Genomic DNA, 25,428 nt, shown 5'->3' on the forward strand with positions numbered 1-25,428 from the left:
TATATTCATAACAAGATCTGTTCTTTCACCCTCAGCAAGACAAAGTGTTGAGGCTAACTGTTTTGTTTTTCTTGGATCATTGGGTATTTTTCTTAGTATTTTGTTTCTTATCTCTGGAGAGATAGCTCCAATAACACTATCTTGAGCATTTATTATGAATTTGTTTCCTGTGGCTGCATTATGAGCCCTTTGATTAAATTCATCTACTTTCGCATTCTGTATAAATAAGTGAGGTGCATCTATTGGATTGTTGATTACTTCATGTATAGCTCTCTCTTTAAGTTTTGCAATGTCAGCAGCTGTGTGTTTACCTTCACGCAACCTATTAAGTAGTTCTGCAAACAATTTGCTGTCTCTTTGACGCATGATTTCATTAAGTTCAAACATTTTAAAGTGTTTATGCCATAAACTGGGAGAAAGAACAGCATAATCTACATTTTTGAGGTCTGAAAATATAAGCATCCATAACAGGTTCTAATTGGAATAAGTCACCAATAGCAATTATGCTCACACCTCAAAAATCCTCTCTACAGCCTTTTATATCTTTAAGCCTATTGTTTAGCTGTATTGCAAACATACCATTTCCTACCATTGAGATTTCATCAACAAAAATCAATTTAACACCTCCAAACTGACTTCTCAAAGTGTTTAGTCTACTTGAATCAAGCTGTTTGTAATTTCTCAGCGATTGATTGGCAGGAATGGCCAGAGTGCTATGAAGAGTGTTACCCTTAATGGTATATGCAGCTTTACCAGTTGGAGCTAATAGTATAACTTTGATCTGATGAAAATCATCACCAGCTCTAGTGTTATAATACTTAAGTGCTGCCTGATACAAAGCCTTTGTTAAATGTGATTTGCCCACACCAGCCCCTCCACTGAGGAAGCAGTAGAAAGGGGTTTCTGAGGTTTTAATCTGATGTAAAATGTGATAAAAAAATTATTTTTGCTCTTTATTGAGTGTCTGGATCATTTGACGAAAATCACAATCTGGTAATTCATTCAATATCAGTGGTTCACCATTCAGCGATGTTGATGGAATGCCAAGATCATCAGAGAGGTCATAGTTTTCACTAAAATCAGGATGTAAATCTTCGGTACCCTCAGCTTCATCTTGCAATTCAACATTTTGTGTGTTTGGTGCTATGGGATCAAACTGCTCATCATTATAATCTGTGTTGTGTAAATCTTGTTCAATCTCATTTAAATCTTCACTACAGACAGCATACTGCATCATTTGTTTATCTATCTGTTCTTTCAAAAGAAGGTAATACTCTTGATATGAAGAACTGTTCCCCATTAAATCAGTTTCTTCATTTCGCCATGAAGTAAAAAGCATAATAAGTTCACAGTAGTGTTTTTCTGATTGAGATTTTACATTGAACCACACACTCCTAATTATTCTGGGTTTTAAATGCTGTTTTGGATTTCCTGGTTTTCCAACCTGTGTGCTTTCTTTGGCACAGTCAAAGAGCTCATCATCATTGTTTTCATCATCATCTATTGTCTCCAGTGGGAGATTATCCAAATCAGTACTTTTGGATTTTTTCATGAAAGGTTTTTGACAAGAATCATACAATGCGGCCCAATCAGCTAGTGAAATATTCTCAAAACTGGCAGGTCTTTGTTTATACCTGTTTAACAGACCACTACAGTGAACTTCTTCTGAGTCATCATCCATTTCTTCTATTTCATTCATTGGTTTCAAGAGTTGCACTCTTTCCTCAGGAGGTGTGGTGTTAATAAAAATCACGTCTGGAACTTTTTCTCATTGGTAGCTGAAGAACTATGTAAACTGCTTCCTGAGCACTTATTTCAACACTATTTAAAAATTGGTTGCCAATGTCTCTTACTTGTTGCTTTATACTGGAATTTCCTGCTCTGGCTTCATCACATGCTCTTCGTAAGAGCTGACTCATTCCTTTTTGAGATTTTGAAATATATGACACGATATATGCTGCACAAGCATAAACATCTAGCACAAATTGTATATCCATATTTGCCCTCCATGCCTTTAGACAGGCACTGTTATAATTGTTCACTCTTAGTTCATTTGGATTTCTTCTCAAAAATATGGTGGGAGAATTGAGACTTGATTGAATAGCAAGGTAGTAGTTTTGTTCTGTGACATTGAGATAAATCAGCAATTGGTGAAATGTGATGTCTTCACCTTCTTTCATGTCATTTAAATGTTTGCTGATGTTTTTCCAAGTGTCTTTGTGTTTTCTAACCTCAGTTTCAGATACATCATCACCAAGAGGATGCAAAATGGTTGTTGACTTCATAGGTGGTTGTGGAAAATTGAACCTGCATTCTGCCTTTGACTTCTTACGACAAGTTTGGCAGTGCCTATGCATCTGTCTATTGACAAGAAGCACTAATTCTGGATCATTATCTGGTTTTTTACAAGTTATTATTTTATCAATAAATGTTGTGACATCACTGTCATTATTGCATCTATACACTGGTGCATCTTCAAGCCAAATTAACATGTGGATGTGAGGAGAGCCTCTCTGTTGATATTCCACTCTGTAAAACCAGTCTGCTATTTTCCCTAGGGGAGCAGCACTGCTCATTAAAAAATGCCTCAAAAATTGATTGAACTGATAATCAAAACGTCGAGCACAAGTCACTGGATCACTCTGAATTATTCTACACTTTTCTTCCCAGTTCAAATTCTCAAGTTCGATATCTGAATATTCTTTATCATCAACAAGCTTGCCAAGAATTCTAAGAAGATGTATCCACTGTGTTTCAGCTGACGAAAAACTACAAAATAAAGTAGCAGGCCCTAGTTGTCTGATCATTGCAAAGATATCTTTTTTTGCTTTCTCGAAATAAGGAGGGGAGCCACGAAGTGCTCTTAAGAATCTGTAGCCTTCATCAAGATGAACTAATCTTTCCAAGGTGCCTGGTTGCTTTAACTGACCAGCTGTAAGAAATCTATTATTGCCTTTACATTTTCGTAGTGCTATTTGAGATTTTCCTAGCAGAATCTTCATTTGTAATTTTTTAGTTTTAAAAAATATATTCTCTGTAGACATTGCAGCTGGTCTATCTGACCTCCGTAATTCTGATTTGCAAATATGACTGTAATGAACATCAACTAGTCTCTGTTCATTTTCTGGCCTCTTTTGACCTAGAAATATTCCTGGATAGGCTAACTCTTCAGAATATTTGTCCCTAAATATACTCAAAGGTACACTTCCTTCCCCAGGGGCAATGTTGTAAATTTGTTGTCGTTCATTGTCATCAAGAAAGTCAGTTGCAGTTAACATAGTGTCGGTTACTCCTGAAGGTATTTCTGCATCCTCTTCAGTCCAGTCATCATGAAATTCACTGGTTTCTTGGCCTGCAGTCTTTTTGATAGCATTACATGTATCACTTATTTGTTCATTGCAGCTGGCTTGAGAAGCATCTTCACTCTCAGTTTCATTTTGCAAGTATATGTTACAATTTGCCATCTTGTCTTTACTAAAAGATATTCCTTGTTCCCTATAAAGATTACTGTTAGTAGCCAGCCAGTTTTCTGCTTGTAAGATTTTATACAGTCTTACATTTAAGGACAGTGCAGAACTCTTATACTGTAATCGTCTCTTTAACTGAACTTTTATTGTGCCACTTTCCTCAGGTAACTCATTAACAGTATTGTTAACATCTGCTGGTATGTTCACAACATTTCCTTTTATTTTCAACTGATTTCCTCTTGGGGCTTGCATAAGCTTTTGGAAAGCTAATCTAGGTGCTAGAAGTCTGCACTCTAACTTGTTTAAATCAAAAAAGTCTGGTTTCACTGGAAAGGTCATTCCATTCATAGCTGCACAAGGTGGTATTTTGTTTTTCTTCAGATTTTTATCACAAGACTGACAAATCCACTCAATGTCATTGACACTTTTTTTACTCAGCAAATATTTTCCTGCATTAGGATTGGAAACTCTCAGCCTTTCAGCCTTAACAACACTGTGTTTATACCACAATTGGTCACAGCAAGAACAAATGTACAGTGGACCTCTAGAAACAGCTACATGAAATTTTCGGATTTCATTAGCAATGGTTAAACTATTGGAAATATTTTTTCTATACTCTTGATGTGTTTGCAATCTCTTTTGCCTACATTCAACAGATGCATTTGCAATTTTTTCTTTCTCATACTGACGTTGATTTGCCAGTCTCTGTTGTCTACATTTGACAGATTCATTTGCAATTTTTTCTTTCTCATACTGACGTTGATTTGCCAGTCTCTGTTGTCTACATTTGACAGATTCATTTGCTTTTCTTTCTTTATCATACTGACGTTGATTTGCCAGTCTCTGTTGTCTACATTCAACGGATTCATTTGCATTTTTTTCTTTCTCATACTGACGTTGATTTGCCAGTCTGTGTTGTCTACACTCAACAGATTCATTTGCAATTTTTTCTTTTTGATATAGAGATTGACTAGCCAGTCTTTTTTGTCTAGATTTAACAGATTCACTTGCACGACTCTTTCTCTTATTTTTGCGCTGTTGTGCCAACCTCTTTTGCCTAGATTCTTCACTTTCATTTGCCTTTCTCTTTTTCTCATATTCACGTTGGGCAATCAACCGTTTTTCCCTTATGTCTGCTATTTCACTTGAACACTTTCGCTTTCTGTTAACAAGCTTTTTTGGATTATTTTTGTCACTTGAACGTGACTCTTCATTCTTCTGGCTGTTTTGAACACTTTTCAAATCAAGTTGACAATCACTGATTAAAACACCTTTGATTTCAAAAGGAACAACCCCTACTTCTGAGCAAGACATTTGCAAATATGACACAATGTTTTTAAGGCCTTCAATGCTCAGCAAATTACATTTCCCAAATGAATGGGGCATGCCATAAAAATCTTTTGAGTGAGTGTCAAAAATCTTAAAGCTTTGTTCAGAATTTTTAAACACTGCAACAGTATTGTTTCCAACAGTTAACAAACAACAATGGTAGTTTAGTCCAGAATTTGAAAATACTTCCATCAGTGAATTTTGAAGAGACATGTATGGGCCATTATTTGATGTCATGAACAAACTTCCAGTTAATGACTCACTGTATTGCAATGTATACACTTTGTTGTAAAGTGAAACAGCACATGGAACATCAGTTAACAGCAAATAATCATTTGTTTGCACGGAATATCTTTTATATCGATGCATGTTTCGAAGAAAAACGTCCCTTTACGTGAGCTCTGCCCGAAAAAAGATGTCCCAACATGAAGAAAATGCTAGAATAAACACAACAGATGATTTGGAACAATTTGGCCACAAACTGTGGCAGTTTTAATTAAATCAATTATAACTAAGTGATAACAAAGAGCGGAATATCTGAACTTATCAACCGATAATGTCAACGTGGGGCGACAAAAAACGCCACCACGAAACACAATGGATAAGGCTAATGATAAATTGGATAATTAAAGAAATATTGAGAACCCGTTGGAAGGTGATAGGGGTGGTGGAGGGAAAAAATTTCTTGAGCACTTGACGTTCGAATGGCGAGGGATAGAAGGGCGAATCAAGGAATTTCTCCTGGTTATAACATAGCAAACTCCGCCCTTCCTACCGATTGGTTACTGTACGTACCTGGTACAAACCTCCCAACGGGTTATCATATAAACATGCCCCGACATAAAAAACATTATGTCTAGACATAATGTTTGTCTTTATATCGATGCATGTTTCGAAGAAAAACGTCCCTTTACGTGAGCTCTGCCCGAAAAAGATGTCCCAACATGAAGAAAATGCTAGAATAAACACAACAGATGATTTGGAACAATTTGGCCACAAACTGTGGCAGTTTTAATTAAATCAATTATAACTAAGTGATAACAAAGAGCGGAATATCTGAACTTATCAACCGATAATGTCAACGTGGGGCGACAAAAAATGCCACAAGCCACAAACTGTGGCTGAAGCTCCACAAAAACGAACAGACACGACAAATACAAATGAAAGAAAGAATAAAAATGCAAAGCTCACGTAATGGAGGGAAAGCAACTCTACACAAAAATCCATGTAGACTGCAGCCCATGTCTGAACAGTCCCATGTGACTAAAATCAAAGAGAGAATGCAATCCAAAAACGGCAGCCACTTGTCTGAACCCCCTGGAAAGCATTCAACTCATCGAGATAAGTAACACGAATTACCTGAAGTGGTAAAGAAGAAGTGGGCAAAAAACACTAAAACATGTAATGTAACGGCAGAAAGCCTGCAAAAAAGCAGCCACTTGAAAAACCGGCATGACAACAACTTCGCAGCCCTTGACTGAATGAAGTGGCGCCCAAGACTGTAATGGTCTATCAATTAGTAGTAAGAATTTCGGAACGTAAATAAACTTTAAATGCATCCGATTTCCAGCGGCCAAGCGCATGAATTTGGGCATCAGAAAAACCATTGTCGGCAGCATGAAAGGCGCCACCAATGCGAAAACTATGGCTTTTATAGCGGCTAAGATCGAGACCACAGTACGTTAAACACCTCTGAAGTTCTGTGTTGAATTGATGTAAAGACACAGGCGAAAAATCAGCGTTACAGAAAAGTGGACCTGACCGATCGCCGCGAAGCCTAGTATACTGCAAGAGAGCAGTAACTGGGCAGAGAGAAGGAATGTCTTCTCGAGCAAGCAAAATGTTAAATGGCCTTTTGGAAGGGTTGTGTTTGTATTCGGAAATGCTAATTTTCGCAATATGGGGCAGGCCGTTACAAGTTAAAAAGGTCAAGCTGTGATATTGAACAACTGATGAGCCCAAATGCGTGCTCTTGACGACAAGTTCGCCAATGCGAAATAGACCATAGAAAGCGACTAAAAATATTGTCCCAAAAAGAGAATGTTGCCATGCCGAAGAGTTGGTGAAATCCAGAGACCGAACAAGTTGATGAAACACAGGCTTCGTCACGGGAAGACGAACGTCTGCAGCTCGTTGCCGACTTAATGCTGTCAACAACTTTTGAATTAAGAAAGATTTGGTGGGGTTACGTAAGCCCTTTAATTTGTGTACATAAGAAATAGCCGAAAGGTAGGAGGTTATTGTAGAGTGTGCCATCTTCCGAAAAGAGAGGTAAGAAATGAAAAGTGGAATACAATTTGGAACTAAAGGTAAAATGGGATTTTCAGACCCATAAAAATGACAATAAAATTGGCGAAAAACAGCCCAAGTGCGTTGATATTGACGCCTGGAGCTATCTGTCAATGCACTCCCTAAGAGGCCTCTTAAATTAGAAACCAACTCTCCGGCATCAGGTTCTCAGGAACTGGAGTGGGGAAGTCGTCTGCTTCCGGTGATAATTCTTTGAACTTCACAACCTGGAAACGTGAAAGATAGTCGGCACGAGAATTGATCAACCCCGGAATATGGCGAGCTTGAAACAGAATATTGTGCGTAAGGCAGCTTAAAACTAAATCCTTAAGGAGAACCATAATATAGGCGTCCTTAGATGTCTGCTTATTAATAATGTCAACAACGGCGGCGTTGTCGCTAAAAAACAATACACACTTATCAACCATCAATGAACCCCAAATGTGAATTGCAATGACGATTGGAAAAAGCTCTAATACAGCAATATTGTAGGTCTTCCAAGAGGCCAGCCAAAGACCATGCAACCAACGATTGCCAAACACAGCTCCAAACCCGATGGAACCAGCGGAGTCGGTATAAAGTTTAAGCATGTCTGACGTCTCCCAGGCGTCATCAAGAAAAAACGATTTGCCATTAAAATCTGTTAAAAATCTAAGCCAAATTGCGATGTCCAGCTTTGCGCCTTTTGAAAGACGAATATGATGATGGGGCTTGCGAACGCCTTTCGTAAGATCGATTAAGCGACGCAAAAACGCCCGACCGGGTACAACGACGAGACATGTGAAATGGAGTAAGCCTATGAGTGATTGAAGCTCTTTTAAGCAAACAGATCTACGAGCGAGAAAAACAGTCAATAACTGGCAACATTTAGCCAGCTTATCGTCTGGAAGTCGCGCCTCCATGCGAACGGAGTCTAAAATTATTCCTGCAAACTGCAAAACTGAATCCGGACCTACTGTTTTCTTGGGGGCGAGAGGAACGCCAATATATTCGCACAAAGAAACAAAATTCGACAAGTCGCGTGTGCATTGGGCTTTGGTCAGCGCAATGAAGAGAAAATCGTCTAAAATGTGTAAAACGGACTTAGCTCCGAGATGGTGGATAGAAATCCACTCAAGTGCCGTCGATACAGCTTCAAATATAGCACAGCTCGAACTCAATCCCATCGGCAAAGTCCTATCAAAATAATACAAGTTTTCCCACTTCAAACCTAACAGGGAATAATCAGCAGGGTGAATAGGAATTATGCGAAATGCAGACTTAACATCTGTTTTGGCCATGAAACAACCCCGCCCTAATCGCTTAATCGACTTGGATGCATCACCGACAGACGCATATTTCACTGTGGAGTAAATGTCAGGAATGAAGTCGTTGACCGAAGCACCCTCGGGGTAAGATAAGTGGTGAATGAGACGACATTCGGACGGATCTTTTTTGGGTACAATGCCTAAAGGGGATGTACGAAAATTAGGAAAGGGCGGGGTTGTAAAAGGACCAACAATTCTCCCAGCCGCGCATTCTCTACTTAACTTGGCTTTAACTAAATCAGGTTGATCTATAGCGCTTTTAAGATTAGGAGATTTGTAAGACAGCCGTTCACCAACAAAATGAACTCGAAAACCAAAACAAAAACCATCAATAAGATACGAAGCTAACGCAGAGTCATAGCCGTGCAGAAAAAATTTAAGACGATCCACTTTTACCAGGGTAACCGGGGGACTGTGTAGAACCCAGTGCTTGAGTCGGGCCTCCTTTACCCTTACCTCCGAAATGGGGTGTGATTGCTTGAATGGCACATTGACTGCCTGGGAGTTTTGCTCCACATTTAAAGCAGGAGTGGTCATATTGGCAGCCAGAGCAATGCTTCCCGGCTTGAAAGGCCCAGTAAGTTCCCTTTGGAAAAGGGGGAGGTCGAAAGCGTTGACAAGTTTGAGTCTGAAATTTGTTTGTGAACGACTGTGGCCTATGAAAACTATTGGCAGCTCTTAGCCATAATTCCCAGTGTATTTGGTCCCATGGGTAAAGTGCTGGGTTCGATTGTCTGAGATAACGAAATTGTTTGTCATACCAAAACCAATCGCCTGATTTATAAGCCAAATCTCGTACAACTTCGCAATATTTCATTAAACTTGGAGTTTCGCTAGAGAAGCGCTCTGCATAGACTGAGACAAAAATATGAAATGCCGAAGCCCATTGATGTATCGAAGTAATCCTTTTGTTGGATTGTGAGGGCTCGAGCGTGAACTGTGGCGAGCGTTGCGGCCCAGCAGAAGGCGTCATAGATAACGAATTTTTGCCTTCATTTTGAGGGGAGGAAGAAAGCAATGCCCCAAAGTCTACATATTCGTTTGCCCATATTTTGGCTTTAAGTTTAGCACTAACCCGGGCGGGAAGACCCACCGCAATACTAGTAAAAGTCTGCTGGGGTTGTGGTTCACCCAAACCCGCTTTAGCAGGAACGCCCCCGATACCTGAGAAACTATTGTCCCTGGTGATGGCGCGCACTTTGTCGTCCACGGAAGGGGAGACAGGATTGGAGCTGTCAGGAACACTGTTCTTTAAAATGGCAGCTATGTTATCCCCAGGAAATGCAGCCTGAAGGGCTTCGGAAACGGCGGCAGAAATGGTGCATGATAGAGCGCCGACATCCAAGGAGCTGTTCTTGACATTCTTGGAATGGCTAGCTGTGGAACTCATAGCTGGAAGTGGAGGTGTTACTTCACTTATCTCGGATGGGCTGGTTTTCTTTGTTCGTTTGGTCCGTTTAGGACGGTCATTCACAACGGCAGAACGTTTTCTAGGAGGCATAACTGACAAAGGGAATGTACAAAAATGGGAGCATATGACAATAAGAAAAAATCTCGAAATCTACCGTGTTATGGCAAAAATTAATAAAGCACATAGCTACAGACAGTGCTGACAACTCTATTGTCTATTGTTGTCTGGTAAAAAACCGATAGCCTGAGAGGGGCCACGCCTAAGATGCGAGTATAAGATATGGAAATCCGGCTGTGTTCAGACGAACAGCAAAGGTATCAGTTGTAAACCATTACAAGTATGGATGTTGTACATACGTGAATTAAAAAGATCATAGCAAATCAAAAAAGTGAGAGAGCAGGTAGCCACAAAAAATGCCAAGTTCAACAAACAAGTGTGCTGAAACTGCACAATACAGAACAATAAGCTAACGCTTTATTACAGTACCGAGTGCATTGGACACTTTCCCCTAAATTAGGGGATGGTCAGAAAGGGTTGTACACTCAAATGGTAAAGTGAAAGCACAGCGTAAAAGAAATACCAAGGCCAAAAGGATATCAAGATCGTAAATAACATATGTGGTCCACTGCACCAACAAAAACAAGCCTGCCAAGAGGAAAAAATTTCCAAAAATAACATAAGAGGCAAGGCAAAAACATATATGACATAGGCCTGGTTCAAAACAAAAAATGTGAACTGGCAATAAACATCGAAAGAAATACGCTGCTTCTCAAATAAAATGCGGGGTAGGAAACCGCCGATAAAACATTTAAAAAATGCAATGTCCTGCAGTAGAAGCTTACACAATAACTGGCAGATCACGAAGCTTCCGATAAAGCTCTCCAGCATCCTAAAATGGCTCCCCTCAAACTGCGGTAGAGTTTAAAATGACCTAAATTATTAAGGTGGACACCATCACGGTGAAGGAAACGAGATTTGCTGTTCCAAAAATCCCTGTGTTTCCAGTAAAAAGTATATGGAATAGGTTCCAAAACCACTCTAAGGTATTTGTATAAAGTGTTTGCTTTGTTATTAAACAGAGGCGCGTTCTCGCGATAAATGGTTTGACAAACACAAATTCTTTTAACGCTATAAGAATCGTATAACAAACGAACGAGATCCTCTATAGCGGACCCCGTTTCTACGGCAGATAACGCCGTTAGATCGTTCGTGCCAAGCTGCAAAATGACAATATCGGGAGCAAATGATCTTACGACTCCGAGGTCAAGTTGCCGAGTTTTTGGTACTGTCCTTCCCCCTATCCCATGCCATTTGAAAATAAGGTCGTCGCCCAAGTTAAAATTCTCTAGGAAATCGCAACCGAAATGAGCAACAAGAAAACTAAACAAACGATGGATAAAGGAGTGACCGAGGATAAGTACACGTGTTGGTGCCATGCACAGGATATGTTAAATGCGAGGTTTGAGATATTCAATGAAATTGAACACCAACAAAATAATAGCAAGATAGAGAATACAGAAATTTTCAACTTGCCTGAAACTTTGGACTGTGTTATCGAAGAGAGGAAAAAATTTCTTGAGCACTTGACGTTCGAATGGTGAGGGATAGAAGTAAAGTTGTTGTAAAGTGAAACAGCACATGGAACATCAGTTAACAGCAAATAATCATTTGTTTGCACGGAATATCGCATAGAAACATATAGATTATTTCCAATGGTCAAAATATTATTCAAAGTGGAAGAAGTCCATTCATTGATATGTTCTACTTGATGATAAATAATAGCAGTAAGTGACATTGCTACACATTGCTTACCAGCATTTTCACCAAAGAGTGCTTCATTTCCTTGACTGTAGTCTGCAGACACTGTTATCATTGGGTCAATGATATCAAATATCGTAGGGCCAGGATTTTCCTCAACATCATTTGCTTGTCTTATAAGCAATGGAATATAAACATTGTAGCACATCATTTGTGTAAACCAAAACATCACTTGATTCAACATTTTGTATTGCATAACAACTTGTTTCAGTGTCGGCAAATAAAATACATTTAAATAAAACGTCATTAGCATTATATTCCAAAACCGATCCTTAAAGCGCGATGAGGCATCCTTTGTTTTCACGAAATTGTCATGAGATCCAATCCTTGAACGGAAATGTTCAATAGAGATCCCCATATTTACTTGTGTTCTTGAGCGAGCAACAACAACAATCCAATAAACTAGAAACTCAGTTTATTAAAATAAATAACGCTCTTGACAGTTCTAGGCAAACAATAGTTTCTTTCAGTATGTGACACTTTGAGACACTCGTGAGACACTTTGAGACACTTTGAGACACTTTGAGACACTTTGAGACACTTTGAGACACTTTGAGACACTTTGAGACACTTTGAGACACTTTGAGACACTTTGAGACACTTTGAGACACTCTGAGACTCTTTGAAGTACAACCCGCACAAATATATTCAAGCCGAAAAATGTTGGCTTGCGAGAGTACAATGACTCCTTTCAATCTGGCACAACCCGCACCAACGGTCCAAGCTGATAAATGTTGGCTTGTGAAAGCGTAAAAGCTCCTGTGCAACCTGCACTGAACACAAGCCGTGTTTCAGCGTGTTGGCTTGCGTGAAAAAATCTGCTGTTATAAACACCTGAAGAAATAACGAAATAAACGCCTCAGATTATGAAAGAAAGAACACAAACCAGGTGCACGAATGTAATCGCCTTTCGTGAGAGGTTAATCGTGAAGCTCCCACAACATAATTGAAAAGTTAAAGCACGCAAAGAACGCGTGAAAATAGAAAATGAATTATCCTTACCTTGGAAACAAAAATCTCCAGGAAACAATTATGAAATTCCGTATAAGTTCTCCAAAACCCAAAATCTGAGAAGAAAAATGGCCGCCGTACAATACACAGTGAAAAAAACATCTACTGGAATCCAGTCTTCACGGCTCAGATAGAAACCACGTGACAAGCACTTCTCTCTCGTGGACAAATAAATAAAGAAATAAATTTCGCGGGCCTGGACAAAGTGTGGGAAATCCCACACAAAAACTGGTCATCAAAGGACACATAACATTATAGAAATAGTAATTATTAGTGATAATAGTGATGATAATAATAATTATGATATTCCCCTAAACTACTTGGCATGTTACAAGAACATCTCTTCATAGTATAAAATATTAATTATGATAATAATAAAAATAACTAATAATAATGATATTCCCCTAAACTACTTAGCATGTTACAAGAACATCTCTACATAGTTTAAAATAATAATAATAATAATAATAATAATAATAATAATAACTGTAATAATAATGATATTCCCCTAAACTACTCGGCATGTTACAAGAACATCTCTGCTTAGCACAAAATAATAATAATAATAATAATGATATTCCTCTAAACTACTTAGCATGTTACAAGAACATCTCTGCATAGTATACAACAACAACAATTATAACTTTTTTAAATAAATAATGCAAGTAACTTTATTTGATTCTTTTCCTACAATATAGTGTAAACTTAATTAAATTAAAATCTGTTATAGGTCTCATTTCACATAGTTATTTCAGTCTAATGAGTACATTCTATCGACTACAATCTGTTACTTCCTAATCCTATCCTTAACTATTTCCGAGTTCAACCTAGCTCTAGGGAATTATCATGGAAAATCTTATTTGAAGATAAAAAAACATCCATCATATATTAAAAAATCTAAAAACAAAAACAAAAACTTTTCTTTAAATCCACTATGAAATAAAAACCTATGAAAATCTTGTGAAACAATTCATTGTAAATTCACATATTTTTCACGGGTTTTTCATTGTTAAATCAATGACATTTGCATGGTCTCAGTACCATGAAAAAGACCTGAAAAATCCCATGAAAAACCTGTGAAAATTTTCATATTAACGACCCATGAAATATTGAGTAAAGTGACCTAGAAGCCATGAAAAACCCATGAAAATGGCATTTCATGGCCTTTTCAAAGGTACTGAGAAACCCATGAATTTCACGCCCAAAAAATTTCATGGTGTCAAAGTTCACTAGTTTTTAATGGGTTGCAGCAAATCATGACCTGTGAATATCCTGTGAATATGTAAAAATTAAAATTTCCTTGAATTTTCATGGCCTCTCCATGGTATTTTCATGGCACATGAAAGTTAATTGCCAGTTGGTTTTCATGGGGTTGTTAGGAATATGCAAGGACCATGAAAATTCTTTGGAAACCCCATGAATTTAGAATGAAAAATCTTCACTTTTCTTGTACCAAAGACTGCACTACAGTGTATAGCTTGCAATATACCACAACTGTAATACATACAAAATCACTTAAATTATACATTGAAGAACTAACCTCTCTGTGAAACTTCTTGGTACTGTTGTACAAGCACACACACATGAAAGAAATGACCAGAAATCTGAATTCTCTGATAATTTATTTTGTTTCACCAGCTGTACATAAATATTAATTTTGGATTCCAAAATTGTGATAATCCAGTTTACACTTTCTTAAATCAAAAAAGTTGGTATGCAATTTTCCGCAAATGTTGTTTTAGCTCTATTTTTATATCACTGATTTTCCTTGTATTTAGTGCGCGTGCTCCGATGTCTACGCATAGTGAGATGACCAAGCTTGAACTTACCCCTTCATGTTGTAATGCATCGACACACTAATCTTGAGGAAACTTCTTTGAATAAACTTTCCAGACAGTCCATTAAGTTGATCTGGAAAAAAAGAGACTGATACACAAACACTAATACCGAAAGTACCACTCGAGGTACAAAAAAGCCGCCACTTCTTCATAAATCACGTGTCCTATCACCTTAGGTCATCGCAGTCATCATAGGCCAGCGGTCACATGGTGACCTCACAGGTCATTGTGTTCGACATTGCCAAATGACTCTGAAGAGGTCTCGTCCTTGTGTCTGTAATCTTACAAAATAAGGCAGCACAAAAGTTGTTCAGTGTTTGGAATTCGAATCAAGTAGCAATAGACAGGCCATCAGAGTCCAAGAAAGCCAGATCTGACATCAACAGTGATTTCTGTGAGAGCAATCACGAAATAGACAACAATGTTGCAGATGGCGATGTCAATGAATACATTAAGGTAATGGTTCATTGCAACTGAGAAGATGGCCTGACTCTGATAACCGGTGACTCTATGAACGAGGTAAAAATGGCATTTTTTTCAGGTTACATATGCACACTATTCAAAGTTCCAAATTGAGGTGAGAAAGTGATTGATTTTTCATTGTTTTGTCCCACATTTCGTGTACATGCAATGTGTACTATTGCCGTGCAACTTAAGCATCTGTACTGTGCAGGTGCCTTACCAGAAAAGCTCTAGAAGATTCCTCAGCTGTAAGAATGTAAGAGAAGGCCTTGAACAGGTTTCCAGAATCATGGCTAACAATCAAAGCCAGCAGTGAGGCAAAAAAAAATTCAACAAAGTTGTCTAGGCATGGCGAAGGCAAAGAGGTGCCAAAAAATCAAAGTGAGGATCAAACATCTGGGTCATTGCCTCCAACCCCATTTGTCTCAACAAAGGAGCAAATTGAAGATCCATTGTTTTAGACATTGATTTGTGATTTCCTGTACTTTTTACATTGACACAGGCCACTTAAGATGTTTAGGGACATTTTCATTTGACCGTTTTATTTCGTGCTGTACACCAAAATTCCCTCACTGGATAAATTCATAACAAGTCAGTTCCACGGGGCCTGAAAGTCAGCTCATTGATAAATCAGTAACTGTGATGAACTCATTAATACCACTTTTAATGGACTACGAATTCATCAATGAAATTCATGGGCAATATATATACCCATGTACAGATTTCAGGGAATATTCATGGCCCATTAATTTTGTTCTTCCAAAACAAATGAATTGTTAGCCCAGGAAATGCTGTTTGATTGCAATTCATGGGCATGAAATTCATTCTGATGACTTTCTGAGGAAACCAATGGGTCATGAAAGTAGACTTTGAAGAAATTCATGGGTCATGAAAATTGGCTTATAAAGAAATTCATGGGTCATGAAATTAATTCTGGTGACTTTCACGGCAAATCAATGGGTCATGAAAGTAGACTTTGAAGAAACTCATGGGTCATGAAAAAATTCCCCTAATTCATGGAAATTTCAGGGCCAAAAATAACCCAATGAAATTTCATTTTGCAGTATTCATGGGCCATGAAATGATTTTCATGGGTTTTTCATGAGAAGTTCATGGAATTTTCATAAAACTACAGCTCATAGTGATCCTACTTGTTCTTTTTCAACCTCAAAGTCACAATGTTCAGAGGGACATGCCCAAAGTATGCCCAAAGCATACTCGGACGATTTACGTTTAAGAGCTGTATGGCTTCATGTGTTCCTTGGTTATAACATTGAGGATACATCCGGTATGCTGGCAATGTCACCAAGCTCAGTAAAGAGATTCAAAAAAAAATTTGTGCGCACGGGTGAAGTTGTGGCCAAGAAAACTGGAAGACCTTTGGATCTGGTTGGAATGCACCCGCGTGAGGAGCTCGTGATGATGGAAGCTATGCTAGAGCACCCAGAGAAGACACTGACTGAGATTGTAAGAAATTATGACTGTATTCAGAAACCGTTTTCAAGTGTCGACAGTTTGCCGATACTTTCAAAGAAACGGCGTTACAAGAAAACGGATAAGCAGTTATCAGCAGGATTATTATAGACCTTTTAACATGGGGATATTTGTTGACTCAGAAGAATAAATAGCTTTGTTTTTGCACAACAAGCCTCGGCCAGACGCGAATTTAGAGAGAGGTTTGCTTTGCAAAAACAAAGCTTTTTATTCCCATGAGACTCGACATGGCCGCCAAGTGACAAAGGCCAATTAACTATGATAGGATTGACAGGGAAAAAGTGCCTCTGCTCGTGCTTTTTTCATATTTCTTCACGCGCCAGTCTTTGCCAATCAACAACGTCAAAATGATCAAATTTACGTTTTTTTGGAGAACACGAAGACATGACAGTTTCCTACCTATGAACTTTAAACTCGAGTGAAACCTCAGTAACAAGAAACAAATTATGCATAATGGAAAAATATTAAAATAAAAAGTAATTTAAAAGAAGGAGAGTTGTTTTTTTTAAGTGGCGCTTTTGTCTCTGTTGTTGCCGTGGTGGTAACTGAACTGCCCATTATTCCAATCAATTTTGTCACCATACTGTCCGAAAATGAAGTCTGATCAGTGAGGGCATATTTTATCCTCGACCTTCAACTGCAAGTTTAAGCTAAAGTCCCCCCAAACTAACACTAGTTTAACTATTTTTTCCAGCTTAAGAAAGTTGCTCGACAACAAAGCGAATTGGCGAACATCAATTTTTGTGCGGATACTTGTCTCCTACATGCAGAGATGTTTGTCTTTCTTGATGAAAGTGGATTTGTAAGTATAACTCAAGGAAACCTTATTTTCACTTGTCTTTACACCCCTTTGTTTTTGAAGATTAGAGGTATGTTTTATTCTTTTTAAGGATCGTCGACTTACAAGGGGATTTGGCAACAGTTTCCGAGGTTATAGTGCCAAAGTGAAAAGGAAGCATACAAATTGGCATCCACGAATTACAGCCATCCCAATTGTATGCACTGAAGGCTTGCTTGAAGTTGGTGTTCATAGAGGAGCAACAAATGGAGATGTCTTTCTTCAGTTTGTTAACGAGAAGCTTGTCCAGAACCTTATGCCTTTTAATGGTGTGAATCCTTGCTCCGTAGTTATAATGGGTATGACATAAATCGTTTAAAGATTTTTTAGACCATATTATAGATTTAAGACAATTTTTAATTTGTCATTGTTGTTCTCAGATAATGCAGCCATACATCATTCACAACGTGTTGTTGATGCAATAAACGCTTCCAGTGCACTCCTTATTTTTCTTCCACCTTACAGTCCGAATCTGATGCCTTGTGAAGGAGTGATCGCACTGGAAAAGAGCTGGATACGAGAAAACGACCTGGTTTGGGAGCAGTGTGATGAACCAGAGAACATGGTTTTTGAAGCCTTTATGCAAATAGCTGATGAAGACATTGCAAACTACATTTGTCATTCTGAATACCTTTAATTACATGTACATCGTTGAAAGGTGGTTTTACAAGAAATAACAGAAGAGTACGGCACGACACGCTGCCCATTATTATCACATTAATTTTTTTTTAATTTTATTTTCTACGCGGCTTAACAAGTTTCCTGTATTCGCGTTTCCCTTTTATTTTATTTAGCTCATTAACTAATTTTGTGCGTTCTTTGTCAAATTGATCTCTTTTAATGATTTCTTTATCAAACAGATCCTTCAGTTGTGCAATCTGGTTATAGATCATACTTTGTAAACGTAGCTGTGGAAAATGAAGAAAAATAAATTACATCAGTAAGGAGTGCAATTTTCTCTTGTTAAGTAGAGGTGATGAGTGTGCTTTCAAAATTTATGGATCTCGAGCACAAGATTTATAATGGTAATTGAACTGAGTGGAGTGCAATTTGGGCTGAAATCATATGCGTGATTTCAAAATCGAACGAGCGCGCAGCGCGAGTTCCATTTGAAATCACAAGTATGATTTCAGACCAAAATTGCACGACACGAGGTTCAATTACCACTTTATTACATCCATTTTGAAATCACCCAAATACAGGACTTGGTCAATTCGAATATTTTATTGATGCAGTACTGAGCCGGTTTTTAAATAAAAAGCGGAACCGGAAACACTTTTACATCTCATTTTGTATGCAAAACAGAAAGACTTTGACGTCATGTGTCAAAAACTCAGTCAAGCGTATCAAAAGAAAGACAACTTTCATTCAAGAAATTCGAGAAGTCCTCAATAACTCAGAAAAATAGTGAAGCGTTAAAGTTCAGTCCTCGTCGTCTGACTCAATGATGTAAGCTCTTCGTTTCTTCTGTGGTTGCGGTGGAGAATTCTGGCTGTCTCCAGAGAAGAAATTGAAGGTGCAGCCTGTGTAATTCTGCGATGGAACGGGAGCAGCACAACTGAAGGCTTCCATGCGGTACTGCAACTGCAACGGAAAACGTGGTGGAAATCCTGAAAATTCAGCCGGCTGAAAACCAGGATTGGAGCCCATGGCCTGATGCATTTGGCCTTCTTGTTGGACGTGATAAATAGGAACCAGAGGTGTTCGTTTATGTTGGACTGCAATCTCTTGATTTGAGGCTTCATTTGCAGTGTTTTGGCGGGAGACTTCGTTTGCTTGATTTTCGTTTGACACTTCTTTATATCCACTGATAATGTGAGACAGTTCTTTCCTGTGATTCTCGTCTATTTCATCGTAGTCGTCTAACTAAGATTCACGTGCATGGCCTGTTATTTCACAGATAACATTGCGCGGTTGACCAGACTTCTTCAGTTTTGATACCAATGTTTTCCTCATGCTGTGGTTCGTCAGCTTCTTATTCGTCCTGAGACAGGAGGCCATGGATTTCATTAAATTGCCGATGGTGTTTTGTCCCATTCGAACTTTGGTGTACCAAACATCTGCTGATTTAGGACGATTTATGATGCTAAGATAGAGTGGCCCTGTGTTCTTCATTCCTTCGGGTCGCTTGGACAACCAAAGCTTGAATAGCCGCACTGGATCGCTTTTTCCGCCATCGGTGCTGAACATTGCCTGTGGTGTTGTTCTTCGCCTGATGGTGAGACCACCGCTCCGTGTTTTTGTGGGACCTTCCCTGAACTCAACAACTTCAGTTCCATCTTCTTGCTGTCTTATAATTACGTCTTCCACGTATGCATCGTAGTGTTCTTGGTGACCACGAAATCCCAGTTGTTCTGTCAAATTTTTGAAGTTGACATTGGTCAAGACCTTTCCATTAAAATCACCCAACTGACCTTTTTCCCACAGGGCTGACTCTTCTTCAGGTGTGATTGGCTGAGCTTTGTTGGGTCTCCTTCCCTTTCCTTGTTGTAGTAGGGAAATTACTTTCGCATTGAGGATTTCTTGTGAGGAGTGAAACTTTCTCGATCGCACGATGCTCAATGGATAGTTCTTCTCCTTTAGATACCGTTCAATGGCACTCTACATGATTTTAAGGGATTCTGGCTCGTAGTCATCTCCGTCCTTTTTTTTTCACCTCGGCGTAAAACTTACTCAAGACCTTGCCAAGTTTTTCGGGCGCCATTGTTTTGATGGCGACCTATTCAAGATGGCGGCATTGACACCAGCTTCTGAAAACATTCATCCATTGTTTTGTGGAGCGGGACGTATTTTTATTCGAAGCGACAGACTTAAACTCCTGTATTTCATCGCTTGAAATGATAGGAAATCTTGAAACATCTAACCCTTGTGGTGGCTTTTGATTTTCTTCGTTTGTTGCTGACTCGGTGGACTCGGGATTGTGCGGATTTTGAGCTTGAGAGGGTAGAAAATCGTCAAAATATTCACCAAAATGTACACGAAAAGTGGGAAAGTCCCTGGAATGTTGGTCTTCAGCCTGAAGGATCTCATTGTCATCATTCAAAAACTGGAAAAAATTAAATTCATCCATTTTTGGGGGGGGGGAATAAGAGTTATGGAAACAAAAGTTGCAAAATTTGCGAAATGATACTCTTTGTCTTTCATTTTCCTGCAATTTGATTGGTTACTTTAAACAAGCCTTGAAATCTGATTGGTTATTTTGTTTTAAGTGTAACTTCCTCATTGGCTGGAAAAAAGATGCGATTTAGAGCAAAAAATGGTGCGATTCGTGAATAAATCGCACCAATTAGAGCCAATCAGATCACAGGGACCACCAGTGATTTCAAAATGGATGTAATAAAAAAGAAAAGACGCCGGTTTCAGAGTTTTGTTGTTGCAATTAATGGCAGCAATTGCAACGACAAAAAAATCACTCTCCAGGATTGACTCGCGCTCTTTGTTCGCAAGGTGGAGTATCAAGTGAGAGAGTTACCTTTTCCTCAGCACCCGAAATTGAGTTTAATGTTGTTTCTTTCGTTGAAGACTGAGCTGAAGAAGATGAAGGTAGGTCAACCGTTGAACAGCTGGCTTTATTCCTCCCGGTAAACAAGGAAAGGTGAGGCATTTCATCCTCGCTGTGATGAGTTTTATTTACCTGTAGTAATAATAAAAAAAAACAGTCAAGGCATACAATTGTATTTTTCGTCCATGAACAATGACGGACAAAGTTTGTGATTTAAAATAACAAATGTATGCACATGCTTTTAAAATATGTAGTTTTTGAAGAGCCAAATTCAAATATTGGATTAATTTTTTCTATTTTACCAAAAGAAATTTTTTTTATGTCCAAGCTTACCAACATTTTTGCCCAACATTTCAGTTTTAAGTCCGCTAATGTTCCTCCGTGTTTTTCTCGCAGTCGCACGAGTCTGTTTTCGTAGGAGTCATGGTCGTCCTCTTCCATACTGTCACTGCTGTCGATAGTGTCGCCTGAATGAAAAACAAAAAAGGAGGACATTGTTTCCATTAAACATTGAGTAATTTTGTAACAAGCAGGAAACACAGGCAATATGGTTTTCCATTCATAGCTGAATTTCTCTTCCTCTTTGCTTTACTGGCTTCCCTTCTTTCTATCTCGCCCTGTTTTCATTTGAAGGAACTGTGTGGATCCACCCATAGGGTCATCCAACTGTTTTTCTGTTTTGATGTCACATTTTCGGCGCCCGTCACCCATGTAGCTGATAATTAGCGACGTGCAATTAGAAGCGGGACTTAATTCTTCTGAATAATTTTCAAGTAAATATTGCTTTAGTTCATTGACAGATATGAAATTAGGCAAATATCGGATTGAATATCGCTCAAATTGGCCCTTGTTGGCCAGCTTAGACACTTTTAGGAAAGCTTGAACCGTTTCCATCACTGACCACATGCAACTAATTTTGGTTATCAACCGTGGCACGAGAGTAGAATGTTATGCAAATAAATTTAGTACACTTATACCCATAAAGCCATTGGGTCTCATCGTTCACAGTTTAGGCTTTCAAGGTGTCAACATTTTTGCAATCGAGTGTATACACAAATACAATGAAAACTCACCAACTGTTTGAGCTTAGGGTTTCTATGAACAATGATAATTCACTGTAACAAATATCTCAACATGAACGCGACAATTTTCCTTCCAAAAGCACATGGGCGATTGCCCAGATGTTTTACGTAAAGCATAGGCCTGCAATGGGAGCTATAAATACTTCTTGTAGTTCTAGTTATCTCAGATACAGGTTGAATGGAAAGGAGTTCTGAGTCAATTTCCTCTATTTTGTTCCCAATGAAGTACAGCTTGTCTTTGTTCTCTTGGGAAAACCAGCTATTTAATAATTGTTCCACCACACCTTCACATACGCAATGCATGTAGTCAATGGCAGTGCCACAAGTGACATCAAACATTGGGATTCCAAATCCCCAACACAAACCAAGTACTCCCTCTATGTTGTAATTCTGATGGGACAGAAACCAGTGAATACAAAAAACAAAATTGTAGTATTGACACTTACTCTCCAACTATAGTTGGAAAGAAAACCCTTTTATCTTAGAAGGATTAAGGTTAGTGAAGGTACAACAAAAGCTCAACACTTAACGATGAGTTGCAAATTGGCCTTGATCTACATCACAACCAATAACTTTTTTAAACACTTGGTTTGTTGAATTTACAAACTGTAATCACATCATCAGTTTTTACACAAAATTTGAACTTCAGGAAAAACAATGCTGACTCTGTCAACTCGGAGAATATTAGTCTTGCGCTCAAAAACAATTTGCAGCAGTTTGTCTACCAATTTGGCACCATCCTTTTTCCTTCTCAACACCTGGAGGGCCTGCTCCTTGACTTTGTCATGCCTTCTGATCTCAGCATGACCACTGGCTGAAAAAGTGTTGTTGGGGTATATGTGGCACTGCCTGTTCCTAGCCTTTTCTCCAATGCCAACAACGTGCTGACACCCTTCCTCTTTACACTTGGAACACCCAGAGTAACCATTAAATTGCTTCTTTGAGTCCAGTGTTACATCAAGCAGGATATCTCGCACACTGACCACATCTTCATTACCCATTGATACCTGCGATCCTGTTAAAAAAAAAATACCATGTCACAACACATCTAGGCCATCACCCATTGTGCTGGCACCATTTTTACTCGAAGTAGCACTGCTAGCATATTCTAGAATAATTTGGCCATTCTGGTAGGAGAAAAGAACTTTAAAACAACTACTCCTTTAAGATCAATCTACTCAAATGTCATGTAAATACAATGACCAGTTCTTACTCTCAAAAAGTTTTCATAGAATGATACAGTTTGCAAGAGGCAAAATGAAAGGCAGTAGAATCAAACTACTAGTTCTCTTTTTTTTTTAATTTTTTGTTTTAAGTTTGCCACTTTAGGTGGACCTTAAAAATGGCTGCAAAAATGTTGGAAAATGTGGTTTCCTTTTGCTAAACCAAATTCCTGCAAAAATGCGATTTGTCCTGCTGAACCTAGAAATCAATGCAGAAGAATACTGGTAATGTGTTGCCAAATCACATATTGCATGAGAACATTGATAAGCCTTTGAAGCAAACATGAGAGGATCACCTTAGCATATCCATTTTGCCTGTCTTTTTTATTAATTTTTACATGCAGTAACTTAGATAAGAATTGCTAGCAACCTGTGAAGTATACAGTGTAACTAAGAGAGTGAGAGAATTAGTAAGAGGTGAAAGCTCATTGATCACCAGGAAACTGGCCAGACTCCGTAACTTGATGAGTGAATGAGTACAACATCGTCAGTGTTGCCTATGAGTGAGGTTTTGGTTGCTCTTGCCAAGAAACCACCAGGTCCTGAAAACATCTTGTAAAGCTTGCCATTATAGACATCTTTAATTGAACCATCATTACTAGTTTCTCTATGAAATCTATACCTGAGGTTTTCAAGTTGTCCTGGACCTGTAGGATAAAACAGTGTTCCTCAGCCACCTCAATTACACTGTAGGCAAGAAATTGATTTACAGTAGCTGTATCCCTTGTATACTAGTGAATGACAATTCAGTCAATATTAGCCATAACATTCTCCTTAAAGACTTGCAAAAGGTGTCAAGGTAGTTCAAATGGTTGGTAGATTAATGTACCAATTTATGTTGTACTTACAGCAGGCACTTTATGTATGTATGGATGTATGCATGCATGTATGCATGTATATATGTATGCATGTGTGTGTAGGCATGCATTCATTGTGTATGTATGTATGCATGTAATACAAGTTTTCCTTGTGCGTACAATCAACATTTCAATAACAGTAAAGTAATATCACTTAACTTAGTTCCTGTTTTTAATGAGGTATAGTCCTGAACATAGCTTTCAATAGTAGATTTGTTGATAGGGTGTTTCTGATCCTTACATGTAACCATAATGTATTACATGTACATGCATTGTAGAATTGAACCTATGCAACATAATAGTTTGTAGCTGGTCTTCTATTGGAAGCTCAATGAAAAAAAACTTACCTGATAGTGACTTACTGCATATCCTACAAACATCACCATCCTTTGGTTTCTCAGCAGACATGTACACCTGGCACTTTAGATTAGGGCAACAACTGCATTATTCTCCTTAGGACAATGTAACTCAAGGAGACTAATGAAATCATTTTAGGCAACCAAGGTGTAACTGACTCCAGGCACAATTACCACAAGTTCAGAATTAAAAATAAAGGCCGTCAAAGCACTGATCAACAGCACTGGACTTCGCGTTGATTTCCAATGATTTATCTTAATTACAATATGCCAATGCTCAAAACCATCAAACTAAAATACAAATACAAATATCTAGTCCATGCAATGCAAAAGAACAAAGCAGATTGGATGTGATAAAAATACAAACACATGTAACGGCAAAACAACTAATCTAGAAATAAACCCACGAAATGAGACTAAGAAAGGTAAAAAATAGATGCTTACTGATTGTCCCTTCTGTACACCTGAGTAGTTATAAATGCAGGATCCAAAAAGTTCGCAATAAACACAAGAAACTCCACAAACGCAAAAACACAGACCATGCACACAGACGACTAGTAAAGACGCACGAGGTTCTGAAATACAATCTGACAGAAACTTCACTAATATCTAACCTAGACAGTTACACAAGGACATTTTGTGTCGCATAATAAATGCCATGGTGAGAAGTAAACTTTCTCCCACTGTAATTCTACTATCTTCATACAACAGTTCATCTTCCATGCTTCTTTTTTTCCTCCTTAGTCCCTTTTTCCTCCTGAGTGCCTTAGTCCTCCTCCCAGCTATGTTTTAAATGGTATTAATGTGGAGGTTGTCACAGCCAAAAAAGGACCAGCAAGGACCAGCAATTTAATCCTTGTTGAAAACACACAAAGGAGAGCTACTCGCTTTATCTTAAGGAATAGTAACCTATGTTATAAGACTTGTTTAATCAAGCTTAAGTTATTACCGCTAAGTTACTGGTTAGAATATCTTGAATTAGTTTTCTTTTTTTAAGTGCCCTCATGGGCTTATAGATTTCACTTGTGAATTTAATTGTTATTTTTCTTTTCTAAAGGGTAACACGCGCCGTGCTTCATCAGGGCTGCATTTAAAGTTAAATGCCTGTTGTACATCTTCCTTTTGAGACTTATACTTCAACAGA

General features: G+C 38.4%; 3 protein-coding genes and 3 pseudogenes across 3 annotated transcripts; 1 reads left to right on the forward strand and 5 right to left on the reverse strand.

The window, feature by feature from the left end:
• Positions 1-1,739: 1,739 nt before the first annotated feature.
• LOC131775797 (uncharacterized) lies at positions 1,740-12,145 on the reverse strand. The gene is made up of 3 exons (XM_066170149.1): positions 11,866-12,145; positions 11,492-11,772; positions 1,740-5,151 (listed from the first exon to the last, which is right to left on the reverse strand). The coding sequence occupies exons 1-3, from the start codon at positions 11,977-11,979 to the stop codon at positions 1,740-1,742; spliced, it is 3,807 nt and encodes a 1,268-aa protein (XP_066026246.1). The 5' UTR covers positions 11,980-12,145.
• Positions 8,769-9,893, reverse strand: LOC131789932 (uncharacterized). Its single transcript, XM_066169492.1, has one exon. The coding sequence runs from the start codon at positions 9,891-9,893 to the stop codon at positions 8,769-8,771; it is 1,125 nt and encodes a 374-aa protein (XP_066025589.1).
• Positions 12,146-17,198: 5,053 nt separating the features above from the next.
• LOC131775757 (uncharacterized) lies at positions 17,199-17,901 on the forward strand. Its single transcript, XM_066169336.1, has 3 exons — positions 17,199-17,228; positions 17,317-17,563; positions 17,645-17,901. Exons 1-3 carry the CDS (start codon positions 17,199-17,201, stop codon positions 17,899-17,901), a joined length of 534 nt encoding a protein of 177 aa, XP_066025433.1.
• A 766-nt stretch (positions 17,902-18,667) lies between these two features.
• Positions 18,668-19,462, reverse strand: LOC131775756 (uncharacterized; annotated as a pseudogene).
• LOC131775798 (uncharacterized protein KIAA1958-like) lies at positions 19,458-20,028 on the reverse strand (annotated as a pseudogene).
• Positions 20,029-20,673: 645 nt separating this feature from the next.
• Positions 20,674-25,007, reverse strand: LOC136282508 (uncharacterized; annotated as a pseudogene).
• Positions 25,008-25,428: the final 421 nt, after the last annotated feature.

This window comes from Pocillopora verrucosa, chromosome 7 (genome assembly GCF_036669915.1).
Source record: "Pocillopora verrucosa isolate sample1 chromosome 7, ASM3666991v2, whole genome shotgun sequence".
Lineage (NCBI taxonomy): Eukaryota > Metazoa > Cnidaria > Anthozoa > Scleractinia > Pocilloporidae > Pocillopora > Pocillopora verrucosa.